This window comes from Myxine glutinosa, chromosome 1, assembly GCF_964187855.1.
Source record: "Myxine glutinosa chromosome 1, kmMyxGlut1.1, whole genome shotgun sequence".
NCBI classification, from domain to species: Eukaryota; Metazoa; Chordata; class Myxini; order Myxiniformes; family Myxinidae; genus Myxine; species Myxine glutinosa.
The window spans coordinates 374,167,116-374,192,439 of NC_136261.1; the positions used below are offsets into that span (position 1 = coordinate 374,167,116).

At 49.6% G+C, this 25,324-nt stretch overlaps 1 protein-coding gene across 1 annotated transcript in view; it reads right to left on the minus strand.

Annotated features, from left to right (window-relative positions):
* Positions 1–25,324, minus strand: part of LOC137419374 (semaphorin-3A-like) — a 282,479-nt gene that overhangs the window by 89,178 nt on the left and 167,977 nt on the right. Inside the window, exon 6 of the mRNA XM_078770189.1 lies at positions 14,995–15,114. Coding sequence (XP_078626315.1) covers positions 14,995–15,114 — 120 coding nt within the window. The remainder of the gene's footprint in view (positions 1–14,994; positions 15,115–25,324) is intronic.

Sequence of the window (25,324 nt, forward strand, 5' to 3'; positions counted from 1 at the left end):
CACCACCACCCAGTCATTCACAGTAGACAACTGCATCTCCTTCCTCTCTTTCTTCCAACGCAAAATTGACAACATCTACAACAGCTCGACCACCGCCGCACCCGCTCCCCCTCCAACCACCTGCCCCCCCCCCTTGTCCTGCCATCCCCTGTCTCGGTTCTCCCCAATCTCCCCTACTGACCTCTCTGAACTCCTCATAGGAATGAAAACTGCCACCTGCACTCTTGACCCCATCCCCTCCAGCTTTGTCAAAGCCTCCCTCCCTGCTCTCTCTCCACTTATCATTGCAACAATAAACTCCTCCCTGTCTACAGGCATCGTCCCACCTTCCCTCAAAATTGCTGCTGTTACCCCCATTCTAAAAAAACCTGGTCTAAACCCTGACACCCTAAACAACTTCAGACCCATCTCCAACCTACCCTTTCTGTCAAAAGTTTTGGAATGCGCTGTAGCCACTCAACTCAAACATCATCTCTCTGCCAATAACCTGTATGAAACATTCCAATCCGGATTCCGGTCCAACCACAGTACTGAAACTGCTCTCCTCAAAATCACCAACGACCTTCTCCTCTCCTCTGACGCTGGCAACCTCAACATTCTCGTCCTCCTCGACCTCAGCGCTGCCTTTGACACCATCGATCACACTATCCTCCTCACCCGACTTGAATCCACCTTTAACGTTACCGGCACTGCCCTCTCTTGGATTAAATCATACCTCTATGACAGATGCCAGTTCATCTCCATCAATAACTGCAAATCCCCCACTGCTCCCCTCCCCCAAGGTGTCCCCCAAGGTTCAGTTCTTGGCCCCCTCCTCTTCATCCTTTACCTGTCCCCGCTCGGTCACTTAATCCGCCGTCATGGTCTCCAATTCCACTGCTTCGCCGATGACATCCAGCTTTTCATCTCCACCAAGTTCGTCTCCACCGACACCCACTCTATCCTGACAAACTGCATCACTGAAATAAAATCCTGGCTTCAAATCAACTTCCTCAAGCTTAACTGTGATAAATCTGAAATAATCATCATTGGCCCAAAAACGCTCACAAAATCCACCCATAACTTTGCCCTCAACATCGACGGTATCCCAGTATCCACCTCCCCTCACATCCGGAATCTTGGCGTCATCTTTGACCAAACCCTTTCCTTCGACAAATACACTAAACAGATCACAAAGTCAGCCTTCTTTCACCTGAAAAACATTGCCCGTCTCCGCTCATCCCTCTCCTCCACGGCTGCAGAAACCCTCATCCACGCCTTCATCACCTCCCGTCTGGACTACTGCAATAGCCTCCTCTATGGTTCACCCTCAAAAATCACCAATAAACTCCAATACATTCAGAACTCCGCTGCCCGTCTACTCACCCATTCCCGGACCCGTGACCACATCACCCCCGTCCTTTACAAGCTTCACTGGCTCCCCATCCCCCAGAGAATCCAATACAAAATCCTCCTCTTGACATACAAAGCCCTCCATAACCTGGCCCCATCCTACCTGGCTGACCTCCTCTCCAGACACACTCCCACCCGCAACCTCCGCTCTGCTGGTACAAACCTCCTGACCCCCTCCATCCGGACCAAATTCAGATCCTGGGGGGACAGGGCCTTCTCCATCGCTGCGCCCACCCTCTGGAACTCACTACCTCACACCATCAGAGACTCCTCCTCACTCACCACATTCAAAACATCACTCAAGACCCACCTGTTCAACACTGCATTCAACATTCAACCCACAGCATCTAACCCCTGACTATCTCTTCTCCTTCTCCCTCCTTTTGCTTTAAATATTTCCCTATTGATTCTTGTCTTTTTTGCAATTGTTGTTTTCATGTATTGTTATGCATTATGTTTGCCACTCTGTCAAAGCGCCTTTGGGCTTCTGGAAAAGCGCTATACAAAATAAATGAATTATTATTATTATTATATATATATATATTCTACAGGAAGAGGAGCTCCTTTGGTGAAACTTTATTGTCAATCGGACCAACAGTTGCAGAAAAAAGCGAATTTTAAGGGGAATACACCCACAAAATGCCGGCGTAAAAACGGCCCTGGTGCTTTGTCATCCCTTCATGTTTCCAGCTGCTTCTTCACTTCATCTGCTCCTGCTGAGCTCTCTTCTAAAAGGCCTTGATCAACCCCGAGATCTATACTCTCGGGTATTGGAAATTCTCCTATTTGTTCCTGTGTAAATGTAGAAGCAAATAAACTATTAAATAATCCTGCGACCCTCATCGTTCCCAAATTTTGCTGTGCAATTCCTCAATGGGTCCACCCTCCTCTTAACCCTTTCCTTATCCCTTTTTATGCTGCGTACTTCCCTGATTAACCGCCCTGGTCTCTTCCTACCTCTTCCTTTACACCTCACTGGAATTTACTTACTCCGCAAACTACACATTTGCCCCTTGAAGATTTCCCATTTCTCCGATGCAGACCATCCACTCATTAAGTTTTCCCAATCTAAAGCTCCCAGATGCTTCCCTACTTTCACCTCCTCCACCACATTGGGATCGTTACTCAAAAAGTGGTCCAACACAGCAGACCACTTCATGGGATTAAATTGTACAAACTGGGTTAAAAATCAATCCCAGACTAGGTCTAAAAATCCTTATCTGCTCTGCCCGTTCCCTGTTCCTGGACCCAATCTATCCCTGGCGAGTTCAAATCCCCCATGATCAATGCCCTTCTGAAACATTCACAGATCCATCTTTCCTGCTCCTCCCTCAAACCAGGATCCCTGTAAAAGCATCACACAAGTATCTTACTATTCTTCCAATTTCTAATCTCTATCCACACAGAATCCTCTCCATCAATTCCCTCCTTAATGTCATGACTTTCTCTCGATATAATATTGTCTTTCACCCAGATTCCCACACCTCCTCCCTTTTCTCTTCCCCACCACACCTATAAACCATGTAGCCTTGAATTCCCGTCTTCCAGTTGGATTGCTCACTAAACCACGTCTCACTTACAGCAACGATGTCACACCCCTTGTCATCCATCCTAGCTTCCAGCAATTCCATCTTTCCTTTCAAGGTCTTAGCTTGTGTCAGGCCTGGTGTTGACTTAGCTGTTGGGGTACCAGCTTGGGATCCTAGGATCCTGGGTTTGAATCCCGGTCGATTGCTGAATTAACGCCAGCGGGTTGACTCAGCCTGTGATCCTTCTGAGGCCGGCAAATTGAGTACCAGCTTGCTGGTAAATTAAAAGAGGTGACTAACAGGGTTGGCGGCAGGAAGGGTATCCGTCCATAAAACATTGCTTCAAAAAGGGGACCGGGTGCCCGAAAAAGGCCAACCCCTGCTCTGCAGGGAAAAATGGCCTCTAAAGGTGGTTCTTTCAAGGTCTTCGCTTTTGTGAACAACACCTTTTTTGTGAACAACACCTTCTTTTCCTTCCATTAACGCTCAAAGATCTTCCGGAAGATGATGTAAACATCTTTCTGGAAGATGTTTCTTCATGCCCTTGCTCTAACCATGATGTATGAACGAGCTCCTGGATTAGCCTGAGATGACCTTTTAACTTAAAAAAAAAAGAATCCACCTACGCCTTACTGATTAGAAAGCAATATGGCCGACTGGAGTTAAAACCGCCCTAAAATAAACAGGTCACCTTCAGTGGCAAACATTGAGGCAGGATGCACAAGAAACAGGAATGCAAGTCGGCCTACTGGGACCCTAACCCTAACAACTTGTGTGATGCTAACCCTAACCCTAACCCTAACCCTAACCCTAACCCTAACCCTAACCCTAACAACTTGTGTGATGCTAACCCTAACCCTAACCCTAACCCTAACTACTGGGAACACGTATCATCTGCGAGGGTGCTTATGATAATAAGCCCTAACCCTAACCCTAACCCTAACCCTAACCCTAACAACTTGTGTGATGCTAACCCTAACCCTAACCCTAACCCTAACTACTGGGAACACGTATCATCTGCGAGGGTGCTTATGATAATAAGCCCTAACCCTAACCCTAACTTGTGTAACCCTAACCCTAACAACTTGTGTGATGCTAACCCTAACCCTAACCCTAACCCTAACTACTGGGAACACGTCTCATCTGCGACGGTGCTTCTGATAATAGGTTGTCCTGTTTTTTTCCAGGCATTTTTTCCCAGGCTTCTTCACCGTGGCGCAGAGATAACCCAATTTCACAGCGGTCCACACGGAATGCAGCGGGGACTACAAAACGAGCTTTGGACAGGATTAGCAGTGGGGGCATTGCCAGCTCCTGCCTTGCGATGGCGGCGACAATGAAAGCCCTTTACGGTACGATGCGTTACCATGCTGCTTTCGCGCACACTCTCTCCCTTGTCTTCCAATTGGTGTCTCTCACACTTCCTTCCCATGCTCCACTGAACAATGTCCATGCATTCACGCTTTGTTGACAGAGTCTCTAATCTGGGATGAGGTAAAGAGTTATAACGCAGAGCTTTATCCCAGAGGAATTCTGTCGTGCGACATTAGGACAAACTTTTGCTAAAACAACTCCAGACCCTTGCCAACATTCTCTTTTTTAACGCGTCTGCAGAGAAGCTGGCTTCCTATACCTCGCAGCGTCCAGGTGCCACTCCCTATATTCATGGCACCCCCGCTTTAACCTCTTCCTGTTGGCCAGGTACCTGTGGTCCATAATTAATTGCCATTGATCTCCTGCCAATGGTGAGGCACGGGGCCTACGGCTGCTTTGAGTAGACACACTGTGAGCTTCACAGTCATTTTCCCATCACAGGAAATGTTTCCGCAACACTGTTTGCAGAGAGCTGCCTCAATTAGAATCGAGGGCAGTGCAACGTCATGGGCCTTAGTGATAACCCAGGCCGAATGTTTGCCCAGGAACAGCAAGTTGGGGCATTTTGGGAATCTTGCATGAACTGTTGGAATGGAAAATAGGGTTTATCTAGTTAACTTGTTTTACTTAAGTCATCATCAGGTGCTGATTGATTGGCCATCAATTTTCTGTTCTATGTTTTATTTCTTGTACGGTTCTAAATTTCACGTTTTAATTTATACGACGTGAGGGAGGCGTAACTCCTGTCGCTTCAATAACGGATTTAATCGAAAGACAGCATGGTGTAATTCACAAACATTCTACTTTATTACCTCCGCCACCAAAGGTGGATTGAGGTTATGTTTTCACCCCTGTCTGTTTGTTTGTCCGTTTGTGAACAAGATATCTCAAAACGTTGTTGACATATACGGACGAAATTTGGCAGAGAGGTAGTGCATGTGACAAGGACGAATTGATTCAATTTTGGTGAAGATCCGGATCAGGATCCGGCTACTTGAATTTTAAAAGTGATTCTTCACCATTTGGAGATTGGGCCAAATCGATACATAGCAGGATATCTCAAAAAGTTGGGGACGGATTTGGACGAAACCTGGGGGACCGGTTGGGTGTCCGACAAGGACAAATATATTCGATTTTGGTGAAGATCTGAATATGGATTCGGATATGAGGATTCTTTAATTTTTTAAGTTATTCTTCACCATTGGGAGATAGGGCCAAAAACTATACATAGAAGGATATCTCAAAAAGTTGTGGACGGATTTGGACGAAACTTGGTGGACAGGTTGTGGGTGTGACAAGAACAAATATATTCTATTTTGGTGACGATCTGAATATGGATTCGGATATGAGGATTCTTTAATTACTCCCGCCAGGGAGTAATGCATTCACTCGTGTCCGTGTGTGTGTGTGTGTGTGTGTGTGTTCGTGTGTTTGTGAACAAGATATCTGGAAAAGTTCTGAACGGTTTTGGATGAAAGTTGGTGGGATGATTGCCCTTGGGATAAGGAAGAATTGATTAGTTTTTGGTGAAGCTCAGGATATTATTCCCGATCCAGGAAATTTTGAAGGATTTTTTTTACCATTGGGAGATAGGGCTCATTTTTTTTTTAACATTATCTTCTATATATTCTATATTTAACATTGTGATATGAAAATAGTTTTCATATTTGTTGTAAATGTAGTTTAAACTCGTGGTTATGCGTTAGAGCGGTGTATTTTTTTTTAGCAGCGTCGTCTTCAATGTTCATTAATTTTTTTCTAATAAAGACATATTTTGTCATTTTAGAACCACCAAAGTGTGTATTAGGTTTCCCCTTTTCATAAAATGTATCGTTTGATGCGTATAATGCTTTAAAACTGTTTTTTTAACCTCAGAAGAGATATCAACATTTAGCTCAGCGAATGTCATTCGCGGTGTCAGTATTTGATGAACTTATAAAGACGTAGTTCCAGATTTGTCAATGGCTGAGGTATACCAACAAACGAATAAAACAGATTTATCAAAATTCCAACTTTTTTTTTTTTAAATCGCATATTCACCCAGGGTTGTGCGAGGCTGAAGAAGAAGAAACCTCGCATGGGCTTCCCAGATCAAATAAATAATTCTGGTTCTGGCCCTGCGATTTTCAGGTTTATTACTCCCGCCAGGGAGTAATGCATTCGATCGTGTCCGTCCGTGTGTGTGTGTGTTCGTATGTTCGTGTGTTTGTGTGTTTGTGAACAAGATATCTGGAAAAGTTCTGAACGGATTTGGATGAAAGTTGGTGGGATGATTGCCCTTGGGATAAGGAAGCATTGATTAGGTTTTGGTGAAGCTCAGGATATTATTCCGGATCCAGGAATTTTTTTGGGAAATTTTTTTGGGGGAAGATTTTTTCTGTTTTACTGCATTCAAGCTTTTATTCTTATTCTTAAATGATGTTTTTCTCCTCTAATTCCGAGACATATCAAAATAAATTCTCTGACAGTTAGGGCTTACTTTCTTTTTCATTTATTGTTTTGGGGAGAGGGGATGTTAAACAAAACGTATTATTCCAACTAAACCCACGGCGGGAGTATGCGCTCTACTGAGTGGCGTTCTAGTTTTTAAAGTGATTCTTCACCATTGAGTGATATGGCCAACTAGGTGGAGGTATGGTCTCTACTGAGTGCCGTTCTAGTTTACCCTATCATTATGTCTATCTGTGAGTGTCAAAGAGGATGTAAAATGAATCTTTTATAAATTTATATAAATTTATTAATCTTACATTATTAATTGTATTAATCATTATTTTTATTAATTATTAATTGTTAAATAAATAATTAACAATGATTTATTATTTAAATAATTATTAATTATTAATTATTAATGATTTATTAATTAGTAATTTTATTAAATATCTTATTAATTATTATTTATATAATTTGATTTAAATAAATTTATATTAATTAATAACGTGAAAAATGATATTCTATAACACGTTGTTGTTGTTGTGTTCTCATTCCGTGTACTTTTATCTATTTTTCTATTTCTTCCAGAAGTATTACTATATATAATTCTGTATGCTCCTCTTGTGTACTTGTAAAGGGTTCCTGCTGTCATAGAATAATAAATGTCACTGTTGGAACTGCTACGTCAAGCTCCCATTCCTGAGTCTCCTTCTTCAATCCTGGAAAAAGGGTTATTAAAACAGGCACGTTTAGGATAAACAGACACAAATCTTTGTTCCAAATAATTGGATTATTGGCTATCCAAAGAGGTAAGTCTATTATCATATCTCACTTAGGCCTCAGGAGTTCCTGGCGTTCCTGGAGAAGAGAGCAATAAATCAACAAGAATGACCGCACTGTGGTCACAACCTGTGACAAAATCTGGTAACGGGTAATGGGCTGATAAGGAAATGAGCATTTAAAACACTCTCAAGAGATTAACTCAACACTTCGCATCCATGTCATGCTCCCCACAGTTATATCAGAACGATGTGATTCCTCACATGGTCATGGATTGTTTAACCCCAATATGGGGCCATTCAAGAATTATGTAACGCTATTTTTTAGGGAGGCGCATACTGTGTGTGCTGACAGGCTTAATTAAACATTACTAATAATTTTTATTTGGCATATTTGTTAGATTTTTCTGGGTCCCTCATCGTGAGTAACATTCAACCCAAACAAAACCAATGGAAATCTGATGCAACAAACCCTGTTGTGTATAATCAACAGAGGCCTCTCCAGGCCTGATGTCTTAAGCCCAACAGAAAAGCAAGATGGCGGCCATATTATTGTGTCAGAGTGCCATGGTGGGTGGACTCAGCGACAAATGTGGGTGGGGTCTGGCAGCAGTCCAACCAATGGCTGCACATTTCAAGAATCAACCACCAATAAGAACAACAACAGCAACGTGGAGCTCTTGTAGACCTGCGACATATCGCAAGTAAAAATGTGCCAGAAGGGGAGATTTTACCATTGTTTAATAGGAAAATGAGTTCCTGACAGCGTTATCTATCTATAATTCCAGCAATCTCTGTGTGTCTGTCTGTGTGTCTGTGTGTCTGTGTGTCTGTGTGTCTGTGTGTTTGTCTGTGACCGCTGTTTCTCGACAACCACGGGTCCGATATACTTGAAACTTGCCAGGTATATTGCTGGGGACCCGAGGATGTGCCTTTTCAAGGTTTGTAATTAATCGGACAAGTACCTACCGAGCTATGTCCAAAAAACGCTTCAACCAATCAGAGAGCAGCGAGCTATCACGTGTGCCGAACCGTTAATGCAATGCAAGCGTTAATGCGTTAATGCAAGGCTTTTCTTTTTTTCCCTCTTCTCTTTCTACTTTTCCTTGCGATTAAATTGCAAACAGCCAAAATACGTTGGCGCTAATTGAATAATTGGCCATTAACACTAAAATAATCGTAACTGCGATATGCCAACTTCCGGACAGTGCAGCCTTCCATGTTGTTGTTGTTTGCAGCAGCTGTTTGCAGCAAGGCAAGGCTTTTCTTTTTTTCCCTCTTCTCTTTCTACTTTTCCTTGCGATTAAATTGCAAAAAGCCAAAATACGTTGGCGATAATTGAATAAATGGGCATTAATAGATAGATAGATAGATATGCGATATGCGAACTTCCGGACAGTGTGCGCGTTACGAGCTGACCGCCATTACGGTACGTAATTCGATTTCTTATGCGCATTATTTCTCCCAATTCAGTCAGAGCGAAGGGCGGAAGCGAAGAGCGTTGTTATTTTTTGTTTACGGGCGTACGGGCGGGGTAGAGCGTACGGGTAGCGTTTTTTTTTTTTTTTGGCAAGGAACGGGCACCCACGTACGGGCAATGCCCTAGTTTCTTATGAATTAGCAGTATAAGGGGTCTTCATTGGGGTATCAGTAATTGTGCTAATAATAATAGATGGTAAACATATTACTTTCTAAATTAAAATAATATATTTTTATTATTATAACACCAAAAAGTATTAACAAAAAATGTATAAGCATCAATAAAAAGAATAATTGCCGTTACTCCTACTTCTCCTACATGGCAGCAGTGGGAGATGAGGTGGGAGGAGGTTCATACTGCTGCAAAATGAAGGCGGAGTAAACAGCGCTGATTGGTTCAGAGCATGTGCATACAGTACAAACAATGGCGGCAGGTGCGTTTACTCAGCAAGCGCTGCTTTTTCTTTTTTTTTTTAGGTAAAAAAATTCTCCAGGACAAAGCTCTATGACGAATCAGCATTCAGCATTGGGGGCCGCAAGAAGCGAGGTATTACTGTATTTATTTTTCTACGACAGCAGGAAACCATAATAAAGAGTGATACACACGGACACCCGGAGAGACACTTCTCCATTTAGTAATAGATTTTGCATTGATTTTTTAAAAATTTACATCCATTTTCTCAACGGTTCCCAGTCTGATCCGCTCAATTGCAGACCGGTCTGTCTTCAACCCATCAAAAGCAGTGATGAAGTCTTTTACAGCTGAACACATCAAGTTTTATCTCTTCCCAAACTCGCACATCTTCCATCATCAGTTCAGCTTCCAACATGGATATTTTAACATGGACATTGTGGTGCTGTGCACACACGACTCGATTGCCAGAGAAGTAGGCCACAACGCGTGGATACAAACAAGAGTCTTTATTACAAGCTCGCATATCAGCACCTGGCGGGCTCGACCTTAGAGCCCGCATATATGTCCCGAGGCCACGCCTTGCCCCCGGGCGTGGCCGATCGGCCGAAAGGCGGGGCATGTATTTCAGTTCCCCACCTGGACGCTCGCGCCACCCACTGGTGCGCGGAAATATTGACTCTTGTGCCCGCCACACGTGCCCCCCCCCCCCCCAGAATTCCCGCGCATCTGAAGGGTGAGCTTGCGGGGAAGCCGGATGTCCCGGCCGAAATGCCCCCTGGCGATGCGTGCAGGGCTGGGGGGTAGCGGGATGGCGGGAGCCGGGGGTCTGATCGCCAGGGGGCGGCCTCGACGCGGCGGCAGAGCTGCTTGCGGGGGGTGGTCCAGATCGAGGTGGGCCGGCTTGAGGCGGTCCACGGAGATACGATCCGGGGCACCGCCGATGTCCACGGTGAAATGTTTGTCCCCGGTCTCCAGCACGCGGAAGGGCCCGTCGTACGGGGGCCGTAGCGGTGCCCGGTGGGCGTCGTGTCGGATGAAAACGTACTCCGCCGTGCGAAGCTCCGGGGCGACGTGGGAGGACGGGCAACCGTGGTGTGCCGTCGGCACCGGGGCGAACCTCTGGGCGGTCTCCTGCAGGGTGGAGCGCTATTGCACTGCGGACCAAGGAGCATTGGAGTCGGGGATAAATTCGCCCGGTACCCGCAGCGGTTGTCCGAAGACCAGCTCCGCCGAGGACACGCGCAGGTCGTCCTTGGGCGCCGTCCTGAGGCCCAGCAGGACCCAGGGGAGCCTGTCGGCCCAGCTGCCATCGCGGAGGCTGGCCCGGAGCGCGGCCTTCATCGAGTGATGAAAGCGCTCGCACAGGCCGTTGGCCTGGGGGTGGTAGGCCGTGGTGCGGTGCACTTTGACGCCGAGCCCTTGCGCCACCGCGCCCCAGAGCTCCGAGGTGAACTGGGGGCCTCGGTCGGACGAGATGTCCGAGGGGGCACAGAACCGGGCAACCCAAGTGGCGATGAAGGCTTGCGCCACATCAGCCGCAGACGTTGCTGCCAATGGCACGGCCTCCGGCCACCGTGTGGTGCGGTCCACCATGGTGAGGAGGTGGGTGAACCCCCGGGAGGGGGGCAGAGGTCCCACCAAGTCGACGTGGACGTGGTCGAACCGACGCTCGAGCACCGTAAACGGGGCCAACGGGGCCTGGGTGTGGTGGTGGACCTTTGCGCGCTGGCACGCGAGGCACGTCCTGGCCCAGTCGCGGATGTCCTTCCTGAGGCCATGGCAGACGAACTTCGCCACGACGAGCTTCTGGGAGGCCTTCGTGCCCGGGTGGGACAGGCCGTGGATGGCGTTGAAAACCGGGTGCTGCCAGCCAGCGGGCACGATGGGGCAAGGCCGGCCGAGGGAGACGTCGCACAGGAGGGCCGCGCCCATGACGTCGAACGGCACCTCGTTGACGCGGAGGCCCGTGACGGCGGTCCGCAAGGCCTGGACGCCGGGGTCGACGGTCTGGTCCTCCGCCATCCGGGCATAGTCGATCCCGAGGTGGACCGCGTGCGCGACAGACCGGGAAAGGCAATCCGCCACCGGGTTGTCTTTACCCGCGACGTGACGGATGTCCGTCATGTACTCGGACACGGCAGAGAGGTGACGTTGCTGCCGGGCCGACCTTGGCTCGGCGACCTTGGCCATCGCGAACACAAGGGGCTTGTGATCAACGAAAGCCGTGAGCGGGCGGCCCTCGAGCAGATGGCGGAAGTGTCGGACCGCCAGGTGGAGCCCGAGCAGCTTGCGGTCGAAGGTGCTGTAGCAGCGTTCGTGCGGGCGTAGCTGCCGGCTAAAAAACGCCAGGGGCTGCCAAGTAACACGCACCCACTGCTCGTGCACCGCGCCCACCGCGTAGTCCGACGCGTTGGTGGTGAGGGCGATCGGTGCATCGGGCGGCGGGTGCGCCAGCATGGTGGCGTTGGCCAAGGCCAGCTTTGCGCCCGCAAACGCCGCGACAATCGGCTCCGACCAGGCGATGTCACCTTTGCCCGGCTTCCCCCGGAGGGCCTTGTGCAGGGGGTGGAGGAGCTGGGCGGCGCGGGGCACGAAGCGGTGGTAAAAATTGACCATGCCCAGGAATTCCTGAAGCCCCTTGATAGTGCGGGGGCGCGGAAAACTCTTGACGGCCTCCACCTTGGCCGGTAAAGGGACGGCCCTGTGCCTGGTGATGCGGTGCCCCAAGAAGTCGATGGTGGCGACGCCGAAGCGGCACTTTGCAGGGTTGATGATCAGGCCATGCTGGCCCAGGCGTTCGAAAAGTGTGCGGAGGTGGAGCAGGTGCTCCTCCCGGGACGCGCTCGTGACTTGGATGTCGTCCAGGTAGACATAGATGAAAGGTAAGTCGCGCAAGATGCTGTCCATGAGCCGCTGGAATGCCTGGGCCGCATTCTTCAACCCAAAAGGCATCCGCAGGAACTCAAAGAGGCCGGAAGGGGTGATGACGGCCGTCTTTGGGACATCGTCCAGTTGTACGGGGACCTGGTGGTAGCCCCGTTGAGGTCCATCTTGGAGAACACGGTCGTGTTTGCCAACCGGGCGGAAAAGTCTTGGATATGCGGGACCGGGTAGCGGTCGGGGGTGGTGGCATCATTGAGCCGGCGGTAGTTACCGCACGGCCGCCATCCGCCGCCGGGCTTCGGCACAATGTGCAGAGGAGAGGCCCAAGCGCTGTTGGAGCGCCGTATGATACCCAGCCATTCCAGCGTGGCCAACTCCGCTTTCGCCACGGCGAGCTTCGTGGGGTCGAGGCGGCGTGCCCGGGCGTAGACCGGTGGCCCGACCGTGGGGATATGGTGCTCCACCCCGTGTTTGACGGCCACCGCTGAAAAGGTGGGCCGCGTGAGGGCCAGGAAACTGGCGAGGAGGCGGGTAAACTCGTCCGCTGCCGGAAGCGTACAGACTAACCTCGCCGGGATGGAACCTTTCAGCAAGCCGCTTGGCAAGCCGCTCGGTGAGCCGCTCAGCGAGCTGCTCAATGAGCCGCTCAGCGAACAAGCGAGCGAGCTGAAGGTTTCGGCCTGGACGAGACGTCTGCGCTTAACGTCGACCAACAGCCCATGCGCACATAGGAAGTCCGCGCCGAGCAGGGCCATTGGCACGCTGGCAGTGACGAACGACCATTGGAAGCGCTGCCCTCCGAACCGCAGTGAGAGGCAACACTTCCCGAATGTGCGTATGGGTGTACCGTTGGCGGCAAGCAAAGCGGGGCCCCGGCCCGTGGCTTGCTTGTCGGACGCGGAGGCAGGGAGGATGCTTACCTGCGCTCCCGTGTCGCAAAGAAAACGGCACCCAGACGAGGTGTCCGTGATGAACAGGAGGCTGCCGGAATGGCCGACGCTCATGGCCGCAAGTGAGCGCCGGCCCGGTCGTTTCCCGACCCGTCAAAAGAACATGGCGGGCGGCACGTTTTAGCCTTGCGGCAGAACCTGGCATGGTAGTAGCACCAGGTTTGCGGCGGTGGCCCCCGCGGCGGCCGTGCCGGCGGCGGTGGTGGTGGCAGCGGCGGTAGTGGGCGAGGTGTAGCAGCAGCCATGAGGGAAGCAGGGGGCGCTGTAGCCTCCGCGCCAGGATCCACTACGGCAGCACCGTACACCGACCGCGTGTCACAGGCCGCAAAATACTTGTCGGCCTCTCCAGCCAGGGCGCGGGGTTCCGTTATTTTGGAACTGGCCAGCGCGAGGCGCACCTGTACAGGTAGCTGGCGTAGGAAAAGTGCTCGGAATAAGAAATCCGGGCGCTGGTCTCCAAGCAGGGACAGCATGAAATCCATCCGGACGGATGGTCGTGTGTCGCCGAGGGCGGGAAGGTCCAGGAGGCGGTCGGCACGTTCGACCTCCGTGAGCCCGAACGTGGCAAGGAGGAGACGTTTGAGTGCCTCGTACTTGTGGTCGCCCGGTGGGCGCCGAAGGATGGACACGACGCGGGCGTCAGTGCCGGGCCCGAGGCCGGCGACCACGTGGTAGTACCTGGTCTCGTCCGCCGTGATGCCTCGGAGTTGGAATTGAGCTTCGGCCTGCACAAACCAAACGTCGGCTTGCGCTTCCCAAAACTCCGGGAGATTGATTGCGACGGCGTTGGTAGCCATGGCGCGTTCGGGGGTCAGCAACGGCTGAACCAGTCGGGGTCACCAGTGTGGTGCTGTGCACACACGACTCGATTGCCAGAGAGGTAGGCCACAACACGTGGATACAAACAAGAGTCTTTATTACAAGCTCGCATATCAGCACTGGGCGGGCTCGACCTTTGAGCCCGCATATATGTCCCGAGGCCATGCCTTGCCCCCGGGCGTGGCCGATCGGCCGAAAGGCGGGGCATGTATTTCAGTTCCCCGCCTGGACGCTCGCGCCACCCACTGGTGCGCGGAATTATTGACCCTTGTGCCCGCCACAACATGTTACTTATTTCAACTCAACAATGGATGGATGCTCTAAATCTCAAATTAGAGGTCGCAGCTAACTTTTGAGCCCTCAATACTATCTGGCATATGGGTTCCTTTTCATGGTATTCTGTCTCATGGTCTTCCTGTTGTGGTTTGTGTGCCACAATAAAACGTTTTAGGACCACCCTATTTATTGGTCTACATCATTGACTTCTCCGCTTCATTGAAAAATTCCTCTGCAGCATTGGCCTCCATATAGATCAATAAATAGGTCATGCGTTGTTGATCAGTTGAGACCCAGGGTCTGGTTCTTGCACACAGTAGGCAGGATGGTTGACTCTTAATTTACTGATGCCCCACTTCTGGCCTATTCATACACCCACCTTCTCTTTCTTCAATCCGCCTGCATCCTCCAACTCCCCATCCTCCCCAACTGGCACTCGTTCTTCATAAAACCTACACCTAGACTTCCTTTGCAAGCCTAAACTTGATGCTCACCTCAATACCTTCATCCCTCAATTCTGTTGTGTGTAGCACCAATGTGCAGACAGACAGACAAATGGACCTAAATGCAGCACCCTCTCCCCTGGTGAAGGTAATAACCAAGGATTGAAATGCCCTTCATTTACAGTACAATCAGTGTGTTTTGGATGTAAATGACAAAACACTTACCCCAGCTCGAGGTCCAACATGCATTGCGGCACACACTGGATGAAATGCTCCAGTTCCACACGCGTACAGGTGTGTATTGTTGAGTGGTTGCAACAGGCGGACAAAATTCCAGCACTCATTCTACATAACAAGAAAAAAACGATATCATTAACATCGACAATGCTGAGCTATTTCCTTGTAGATGCAATATATATAATACGTACGCGTTCATTCACAACACCGGCTTCGCCGGCTATTACTTTTCCGTTTGATGACAGTCGTCACAAAAACGTCAACAATGCTGCCGACATATATTTTTTCGTTCTGATTTCATTCATCATTATTATCCGGAAGTTGGGTAATCCTGTTCTAACTTCCATTCATTCCATCGATCTTTTTTTTCTTTTCACACCAGTTTTCAACATCGTGTTCACATCCAGAATGACTAAACAAACTCCATTTCACGTGTTCATGGACGGGTAATTCACATGTGTAAAATAAATAAATAAACAGACGGGAAATTGCTGAGAGATATTTTTCCGTTCTTATTTATATATTTTTCCGTTCTTATTTTATAATCTATGTGCACGTACACTTTAAAGAAGTTATTTGAAATCTTTGATTTTAAAAACGTCATTTTGTATTCTGTAACGACAAGAGTAACATTGGTTTTCCCTAGAGTCCCTTTATACAGAATGAGGGACTCTAGTTTTCCCGGGAGAGATAGGTGTTATGTGATGTCCTGATGCACTGCCCAAAAGACACATGTACATGTGTGTGTACGTGTGTGTCTATATGTGTGTGTGTGTGTGTGTGTGTGTGTGTGTGCATATATATATATGTGTGTGTGTGTGTGTGTGTGTGTGTGTGTGTGTATATGTGTATATGTGTATATGTGTTTGTATGTGTATATTGTTGCGGATATGAGGACTGTATTTTTTTTTGATTGTGTGTATTATTATTATTGCTTGAGTCTGCACCTCCTGCCTCCGGAGCTGTGTAAAGGTCAAAGGGCATCCCATAATTAGTCCATAAAGCATCCACACCACAGCTAATCATAGAATACCCCTGTTCGATAGCTTATATCTTATTATGTGTTTTAGGGTAAGGCTGTGTCTCCCATTAATTGAAATACTCCATTGCACCAGTGAAAGAGATAGATTCCCTTCATTCCCATTCCCAAAACCTCCATTCCCCCTTTCGTCGATTGGAAACTACCTCCGCTCCAATTGCCGCCATTGACCACGAGGCAGGGTTGGGGAAGAAAGGCGGGTCCCCACCTCGTCATAGAGGGGAGGAGTGAGTCAGCCCCACTCAACCAACCACGAACAAGGGGTTGGACTTGGGGAGGATGTGGAGAGAAACATCGAGGAGGTTCGCGAAGGTTGAGGGGCGGGGCCTATATAACCCGCAGCTAGGGCGTTTCCCGAAGAGATGAGCTTTTACAGGCAGACGAGAGGGAGTCCAAGCAGTTGGGTCCGAGAGATGAGCTTTTACAGGGAGACGAGAGGGAGTCCAAGCAGTTGGGTCCAGGAGATGAGCTTTTACAGGGAGACGAGAGGCGGTCCAAAAGAGATGAGCTTTTACAGGGAGACGAGAGGAGGTCCAAAAGAGATGAGCTTTTACAGAGAGACGAGAGGAAATCCAAGCGGTTGAGTCCAAGAGAGGCGCTTTGAGTTGAGTCCGAGAGAAGTCCAGAGTTGAGCTGCAGCTCGAGCCACCGAAACTGCATTTACTGCAGCTCGAGCCACCGAAACTGCACTTACTGCAACTGGAGCCACCGAAACTGCAGCCACAGCAGCGTGAGGCCTGGACGGCAGTTTGGAGCAGGGCCACGAAGGAGCGGCGGCTGCCCAACGAGTCGATCGGTTGCAGGACCAGTTGGACCTCCCTATCCCGCCAGCCATCCATCTCCCGCCAGTCCTATCATCATTCCCCGCGTGAGTCTGTCCTTGTTTGTTCTGTCCCTGGGTTAATTAAGACTGTAGGTAAGCTAGCGTTGCACTGTGTATCTAATATCTTCTGTAAATAAACGTGATTGCTTTCTTCCTGCTTATATGTGTAAATAATAAATCCAATTACTCTTCTGTACGTCTTCTTCCTCTTTGTATCCGGTCGCTTTAGAGTTTTCCATATTGAGCAGCCGCGGTGCGATACGGCCAACGTTTGGGTGGAATCGGGTTCTAGTCGGGGAATAACTGTTCAGTCGCGGTAATACCACCGCTCGATAAAATAACATCCTTTAACCGCGTCCGTAACAATTGGTGTCCGGGAGTGAGATACGAGGCCCGAAGCGTGCTTAACGCGCTCAAAATTACGAGCTGATGAAAAATTGTGTTTTAAAGAGAAACCCGAATTTTGAAATCGCGCCATGGCTGGTCAAGGCGATCGGATGCCGGTGGGTGAGCTAGAGGAGGGGTTAGGAGTAACCCAGGATCAGAGGGACGAAGTAGAGGAGAACATTGGCAATGTGGTTGAGGGGGTATCAGATGCACAAAATGGCGCTCTCGCGCACGAGGTTTCAGGCACGCAAAATGGCGCCTTTGCGCACGCGGTTACAGCGGCACCAAATTTTGCCGCGCCCGTGACCGTAGCAGCGGGCTTTGATGTGGGGGACTTCATGGTGCAATTCGCCGAGATGCTGAGAAAGAATAGTGAGCAATTGGAAGCCAAAATGGGGAACCGGATGGATGCTCAGAGTGAGCAAATAAGGGCTCAGAGTGAGCAATTGGGGATAATGGGGGGCGAAATGAGAAGCAAAATGGAGCGAATCGGCAAAATTGCGGACAGAATGGGTGACCGCATGCAAAAATGTGGGGAGACCATGGATCGCATGGTGGGCGAGAGGGTCCCAGGGGTGCACGAGGAGGTAACGCGGGTTGAGAAGCGCTGGTTGAGCGAAGCGGAGGAAAGCGCGGGTACAATGACGGGGGTAGAAATCGCGACACGGGGTTTGGAAAAGCCGGCGACCGATGAGGTAGAGGGAATTTTATTAAAACCAACGGTCGTCGAGGGGAACAAAGAAAAAGTGGAAGTGGGCATTGAAATTGAAGAGATGACAGAGGTAGCCCGGGAATTGCAGGGAGAAATGGAAAATGTGCAAAGTCCCTGCTCACATCACGATGCTGTGCTTAACCCGAATGGAAGTTTGCAGGTTTTGGTGCAGGGAGGAAGAAGAACCCCGAAGGTGAGACGTGCTGTGTATTGTGCGGGGAGATTTTGTAAAAGGATGTTTGGCGACAAAAGAATTGTCGCGCGATTGGGATCGATATGGCACCCGGGCGTTGGTGAAGGGTCCCGTGTGAGTGGAAATGGCACGCGTGTGAGGAAAAAGTGTGCGTCGGCGAGTGGGTGTGTTATAAAGTGTGGGAGTGAAACCGAGTGCGAGCGAGAATGCACGTCGGGGTGTACGGAGTGTACGTGCGAGGGTGAGAGTGACCCGGAGAGTGAGTTGGTGGTGGAGCGGGTGCGAGAATGCACGCTTGGAATGGTGGAGGGTGTGCGAGGAAGCACACCTGAGTTGGTGGTAGCGCGAGTGTGGGAGAGCCCATGTGAGCGCGTTAGCGGGTGGATGCAAGAGTGCACGCCCATGGTGAGTGGTACGGAGTACGTACCAAGGGAGAGTGCGCAAGACGGTGCGCGAGGTGTGTTAAGGGAGTGTGCGAACAGCGAGTGTGCGCGAGAGGTGTGGTGTGTAACAGGGAGTACGTTGGTGGAATGTACGGACGGCGTTGGAACGCCGGGTTCGGGGAGTGTGAAAGGGGTAGCGTATGCGTGTGAGCATGCCGGTGAAGCATCGACGATAACCGGGTTAGCGGTTATGGCGACGGATAGCCGATGCGAGCGCTCGGGGCGCGGCGTGCTTTGTTGGGTGCGAGGCCCGGCGCGGATCGATGCGGCGTCGCTTCCCTTCGAAGCATCGTTGCCGATTCGGGCTTGGCCCCGCCCCGCACGGTCGAGTCCGGGCCTTGTCGGGCCAGGCGACCGGTCCGGTTCAAGGGCGAGTGGGAGGAAGCGGAACGGTGCCCCCTCGCGGGGACGGGGTTCCGACCGGGGGAGATTGAGCCATCGGGCCCGGGACCGCAAGGTGCCGCGCCGAGATGGTGCGTGGAATCTCGGCCAAACCAAACCAGCTCCCTTGAACCGAAAGCCGGACGGATTCAACCTGCAGGCGACCAAACCACCCGAATTCATTGCTCGGCTTTGCGAAGCCGAGTTTAATGATGTCACGACGCACCGAGGCTAGGATATAGTGGACTGTGATGATGGTGATAGTGATAGTGTTTTGATACGAAATTTAGAAAAGTGAATAGGATTGGCAGATGATTGGAAAATTTTGATTGGTTGGAATTTGGTAAGCAAAATTTATATTAAGAGATGCTCCATGTGATGGGATGGCCAATCCACCATCCCTCACAAGCGGGGGCAAAGGAGCACTAGTTTATGGGGTTGATGGCAGTGAAAACTAGCCCGGGTGGGTTAGGATATTGTGTGTAGGGCCCTAGAAGATGACATTAGGTAACGTTAAGATTAGTTAGTGACAAGGATACCTGTAGTGGGGACGCAGGTAGATTAGTGTGGATGATAATGACGAGGGAGTGCAATAGTTTAAAGGGGCGACTGGGAAGCGCAAGTTTCAGAGGGGAGCAGTTAGATGAGATGATGCCGTGTGAGTGTTGGAGGTGTATTCAAGTGTATTGAGCAGTGTGTGAGGATTGAACAGGTGTGATGGAACAGGTGTGATTGCACAGGTGTGCAACAGAACAGGTGAATGGAGCAGTGTATGAGTGAGTGATTGTAATGGGTATTGTGCTGACCAAATGGTCCAGGAAGAGAAGGAGGGTGCAGGTGGCACCAGGTGTGATTGCACAGGTGTGCAACAACAGGTGAATGGAGAACAGGTGTATGGAAGACATGGAGTGTGGAATATCTGGAGTATTGGAATGGATGGTCGTGGAGTGAGTATGGTGGAAATTGTGGAGTGGAGTGGATGGTGCGAAGGTGTGAATGGGGGAAGAGTGGACCCCCATCACGGATACCCGGGGCGGGTAGTGTAAGTGTTAGGTAGAGGGTACAGGTAAATTGTGGTTGGATATTGGCATCTGTGGTGCGAGGTGAAAGAATGGTATTTGGATGGGTGCATTAGTGTTGTGGAAATGGCTGGGCGTTGAGCCTGTTAGTGTGTGTAGTTGGTTTGGGCACTCCACCACTGTGAGGATGTCGGCCAGGTGAGGCCGCAGGTGGGCTCTGGGAGCCAGTAGTTGTGGATGGGGCCCGAGGATCCGGAGGACGGACCCGGGTAGCCCAGTGCCAGAGGGCACCAAGGGGTGACAGAGCCAGGAGGGGCCTTCCCCAGTTAGATAGGTTAGGGTGAGGAGCTAGGTAAGCTCGGGTGGCAACTGCAGTGGTTGAGGTGTGCAGGTGGGTAGACCTGCTGGGAGAGCTACACGTCGCAGCCCAGAAATTGTGCAAGGGCACCGGGAGATGAATCGGGGGAGTGAGACCCCAAATTGAGAAGCACCACAGTTTGGTCAATGGGAATTGGTTTTTAGAACCCATAGTGTAAGTGGCCAATGGGTTGGCAGGGAAAGACCCCGGGTAGTGTAAAGTGTGTTAATGTCATTTAGAGGATAGTTAGGATTGGAGTCTCCTCGCACCATCTGCATCCACTCACCTGAGGTGACATGTACTCCACACCATGCCATGTTTTGATTATTTTTTATGATGCAAATGTTTGGATTGTGAGACGCATCATGACGTGGGTGTGACATTGTGCTTGATGTTCCATCTCTTCCTCCTTATGAGGATTGATGATGAATTGGGTGATGGCAAATTTTGGTTAGAGGGATTGTGGAGACGAATTTGGTATAAGAGAAATATGGGGAGACGTGACAGTAGTGACGAATTTGTAAATGTGTAGATTTTTGTACATATGGGGTAAGGGCAAGGGCAGTGTAGGTGACAGGGGGGTGACGTACGGTAGGGACGAGCTTTCTCACTTCGCCCTCCGTACGCATTTCGCCTTGATTGCCTTATTGATGTGTACCCTTGTGACCTTAACCCTCGCTCATTTGTCTCTTTTGTCTCCCACATGACCTGTGCGCCATTGGGCGCCGAGGGGAGCGTGCGTGAGTCCTCCATTGTGCGCCCGGAATTCCCAGAACCAGCTGTCTGCATCGATGCACCACATTATGGACCACATGCCTGTGGCCGAGCACCACTGATGGACCCCATGGGTTGGGGCATGGCCCCTCTGCTGGAACCGGCCATGAGGGCCCGAAATCTTGCTGGTGGACCTTGGCCACAGGGCACCGATGCCCCACAGGTGAACCACACATAGTCGGCCCCTGTGGGCCATAAATACAATAAAAACGGACACATTAGGTGCAATCTTTTATTGCAAATAGGCCGCCAGCAAGGGAAGATGACAACACCAGGAAAATAATGACAGCCAGCAGAGGGAGCCGAAGAGCAAGAGACCACCTACAGGGTTACGGGTTAAAAAAAAAAAATTTTTTTTGTTTTTTTTGTTGTTGTTGATTGTTGAACTGTTGGTTGTTGATTTTATTTTTATTGAACATGCATGGAACACTGATGAACTGTGGTGATTGCACCGATTGGTGCTTGAGGGTGTGTTGGTGCATTATAGGTGCTTTCATGGTGCATTGATGCAGAGCAGACTGTCTCCCCCCCAGAAAGAACAATTACAGGTCCTGGGTTAGTTTTGTAAATAAAAGCAGAGTCATTGTAAATAATGCTCCCCACCGTCAGTGTGTAGTTTGAAGACCATTCCGCAATTCGGTTAACTGTGGGCGTAAGTCTGTTAGGCAGGGTGCAATGGAGCAGCGGGACACATTTATTTATGTTTTAAAACTGTCGCACTCAGGGTCAGGTTAAAAGTAGAGGGAACTACACCTACGTGTCACACTAAATAAAAGTTGTAGGCCCGGAAGGTGCCTAAGAGGAGGAGGGTGCAGTGTTGTGGATATGAGGACTGTATTTTTTTTTGATTGTGTGTATTATTATTATTGCTTGAGTCTGCGCCTCCTGCCTCCGGAGCTGTGTAAAGGTCAAAGGGCGTCCCATAATTAGTCCATAAAGCATCCACACCACAGCTAATCATAGAATACCCTTGTTCGATAGCTTATATCTTATTATGTGTTTTAGGGTAAGGCTGTGTCTCCCATTAATTGAAATACTCCATTGCACCAGTGAAAGAGATAGATTCCCTTCATTCCCATTCCCAAAACCTCCATTCCCCCTTTCGTCGATTGGAAACTACCTCCGCTCCAATTGCCGCCATTGACCACGAGGCAGGGTTGGGGAAGAAAGGCGGGTCCCCACCTTGTCATAGAGGGGAGGAGTGAGTCAGCCCCACTCAACCAACCACGAACAAGGGGTTGGACTTGGGGAGGGTGTGGAGAGAAACATCGAGGAGGTTCACGAAGGTTGAGGGGCGGGGCCTATATAACCCGCAGCTAGGGCGTTTCCCGAAGAGATGAGCTTTTACAGGCAGACGAGAGGGAGTCCAAGCAGTTGGGTCCGAGAGATGAGCTTTTACAGGGAGACGAGAGGGAGTCCAAGCAGTTGGGTCCAGGAGATGAGCTTTTACAGGGAGACGAGAGGCGGTCCAAAAGAGATGAGCTTTTACAGGGAGACGAGAGGAGGTCCAAAAGAGATGAGCTTTTACAGAGAGACGAGAGGAAGTCCAAGCGGTTGAGTCCAAGAGAGGCGCTTTGAGTTGAGTCCGAGAGAAGTCCAGAGTTGAGCTGCAGCTCGAGCCACTGAAACTGCATTTACTGCAGCTCGAGCCACCGAAACTGCACTTACTGCAGCTGGAGCCACCGAAACTGCAGCCACAGCAGCGTGAGGCCTGGACGGCAGTTTGGAGCAGGACCGCGAAGGAGCGGCGGCTGCCCAATGAGTCGATCGGTTGCAGGACCAGTTGGACCTCCCTATCCCGCCAGCCATCCATCTCCCGCCAGTCCTATCATCATTCCCCGCGTGAGTCTGTCCTTGTTTGTTCTGTCCCTGGGTTAATTAAGACTGTAGGTAAGCTAGCGTTGCACTGTGTATCTAATATCTTCTGTAAATAAACGTGATTGCTTTCTTCCTGCTTATATGTGTAAATAATAAATCCAATTACTCTTCTGTACGTCTTCTTCCTCTTTGTATTCGGTCGCTTTAGAGTTTTCCATATTGAGCAGCCGCGGTGCGATACGGCCAACGTTTGGGTGGAATCGGGTTCTAGTCGGGGAATAACTGTTCGGTCGCGGTAATACCACCGCTCGGCAAAATAACATCCTTTAACCGCGTCCGTAACAATATATATATATATGTATATATATATACATATATATACATATATATATATATATATATATATATATATATATATATATATATATATATATATATATATATATATTGTTACAGACGCGGTTTTGGATGTTAGTTTACCGAGCGGTTTGGTATGACCGCGTCTGCACAGTTTACCCGATTCCACTCGAACGTTGGCCGAATCGCGCTATGCTAAATCAATGAAGGAAAGGACACAACGGCTGGGTTAAATGACACGACACCAGGGGTACAGTTCTCAAGACCTCCGGAGGAGGATATAATATTGGGTATGCGGAACGTTTAGATTACACGGCACAAGAGGGACAGCACAGAAAGGTGGGCACTTATACACGGTCTTATCTTAGTCCTGACAGACCACAGACAAACGGGACAAGACTGACTCACACAGGGATTGATGGCAAGGAAGGGCAGGCAGTTGATAGCTCAAGGTGCACCTTGGCTCAGGGGCAGAATCGAACCGGTCCGTTCCAAAGATGCGGGTAGGTATCGTCGTGCTGGAGGTGGCGTCCGTTTCTCTTCAAGCTGAGGCGCATCTGACGTCACCTCCGGTAAGTGGCTGCGTATGCGAGTGACACGCCCTCGGCTCGTTAGCTCCGCCCCAGATGGAATCGGTCCGCCGCTTCTTATTGGGTGCGGGGGGGTTACCGGGCTCCGCCCTTGACGAGGAGCTGACAGTCAGCCCCTGTGTGGTAACCCCGTCGGAGCACGTGGTCAATGGCGGCTAACCAAGCCGGAGTGAGGACGCGCACTCCCCGCGCCGCCGCCGCGCCGCCCCCGCTGTTGTTGTAGTTGTTGTTGTTGTTGTAGTTCCATGAGGAAGAGATGCGGGGAGGTATTGGGAGGTCCTAAACTCACTACTGGTGCCATACAATCACATTCTGGTGCAACGAAGAGTCAGAATTAATGGAAACGAGTCCTTAACTGACATAGACTAAGAATAACTAGCAAGATGTCCTATAGTTGTCTACGTGAGATGCGGTGAACCTGGGTGCGACATTTAATGGGGGAAAAAGGGGAAGGTCGGGGCTACAGAGTGTTGTTTACAGACAATGGGACTAGGGAATGGGGGATTGGGGATAGTTGGGGAGTATTGGGGAAATAGGGGAATATTTACAAGCGGATATAGATGGAGGCCAATCTCATATCCGCAACAATATATACAGTATATATATATATATATATATATATATATATATATATATATATATATATATATATACGTATATATATATATATATATATATATATATATGTATATATATATATATATACATATATATACAGACTTGGCATTTAATATGGAATATTTTTTTTTTCTTGACATGGGTTTACTTGCTTACCTCAGTATATCAATCTGCTGAGTTTCTTTTATACTTTGGTGATTTGTTTGTTAAAAGAACCATGTCACTGATTGTCTGTCGCAGCAAGAAGTCAATAACAGGATTATATCACAGGTGTCGTGGCAAAATGTACGGACAGGTGCATTTGATGATTGGCTTCACAGTCGGGTATACAAGGGTTGTTGCGTTCTGTATTAGTGGAAAACAACTGCTGCACGTCTCCAAAAGTTATTGCCGCTTCCTCTGGAGATGGTACGTCACCTCGACAATGCTGTTTGTCATGGAGTGGTGGCTTTACGAAATTACGGCATGAAACAGCGTGCTATTGCTCGGCAGTATGGCATCACTCAAGGTCAGGTGTCAAAGATCCTGAAACGAAATGCTCAGAGGGGTGTCCCTACTCCAATACCGAGGGCAGGACATCCCCGCAGAACCACAAGAAGGGATGATCGCCAGCTGCACCGGTTAGTCTGCAATGGCCATAACAAGTCAGCTAATCGGCTTAGGGCTGAGTGGCAGCAACTGACAAATGTGCCTGTATCCAGAAGGCTAGTCAACCAACGACTGGTTCAAGCAGGCTATCGTGCCAGGCATCCCCTGAGAAAGCCACGCCTGACCAGACAACACCGCCAGCCCCGATTGCAGTGGGC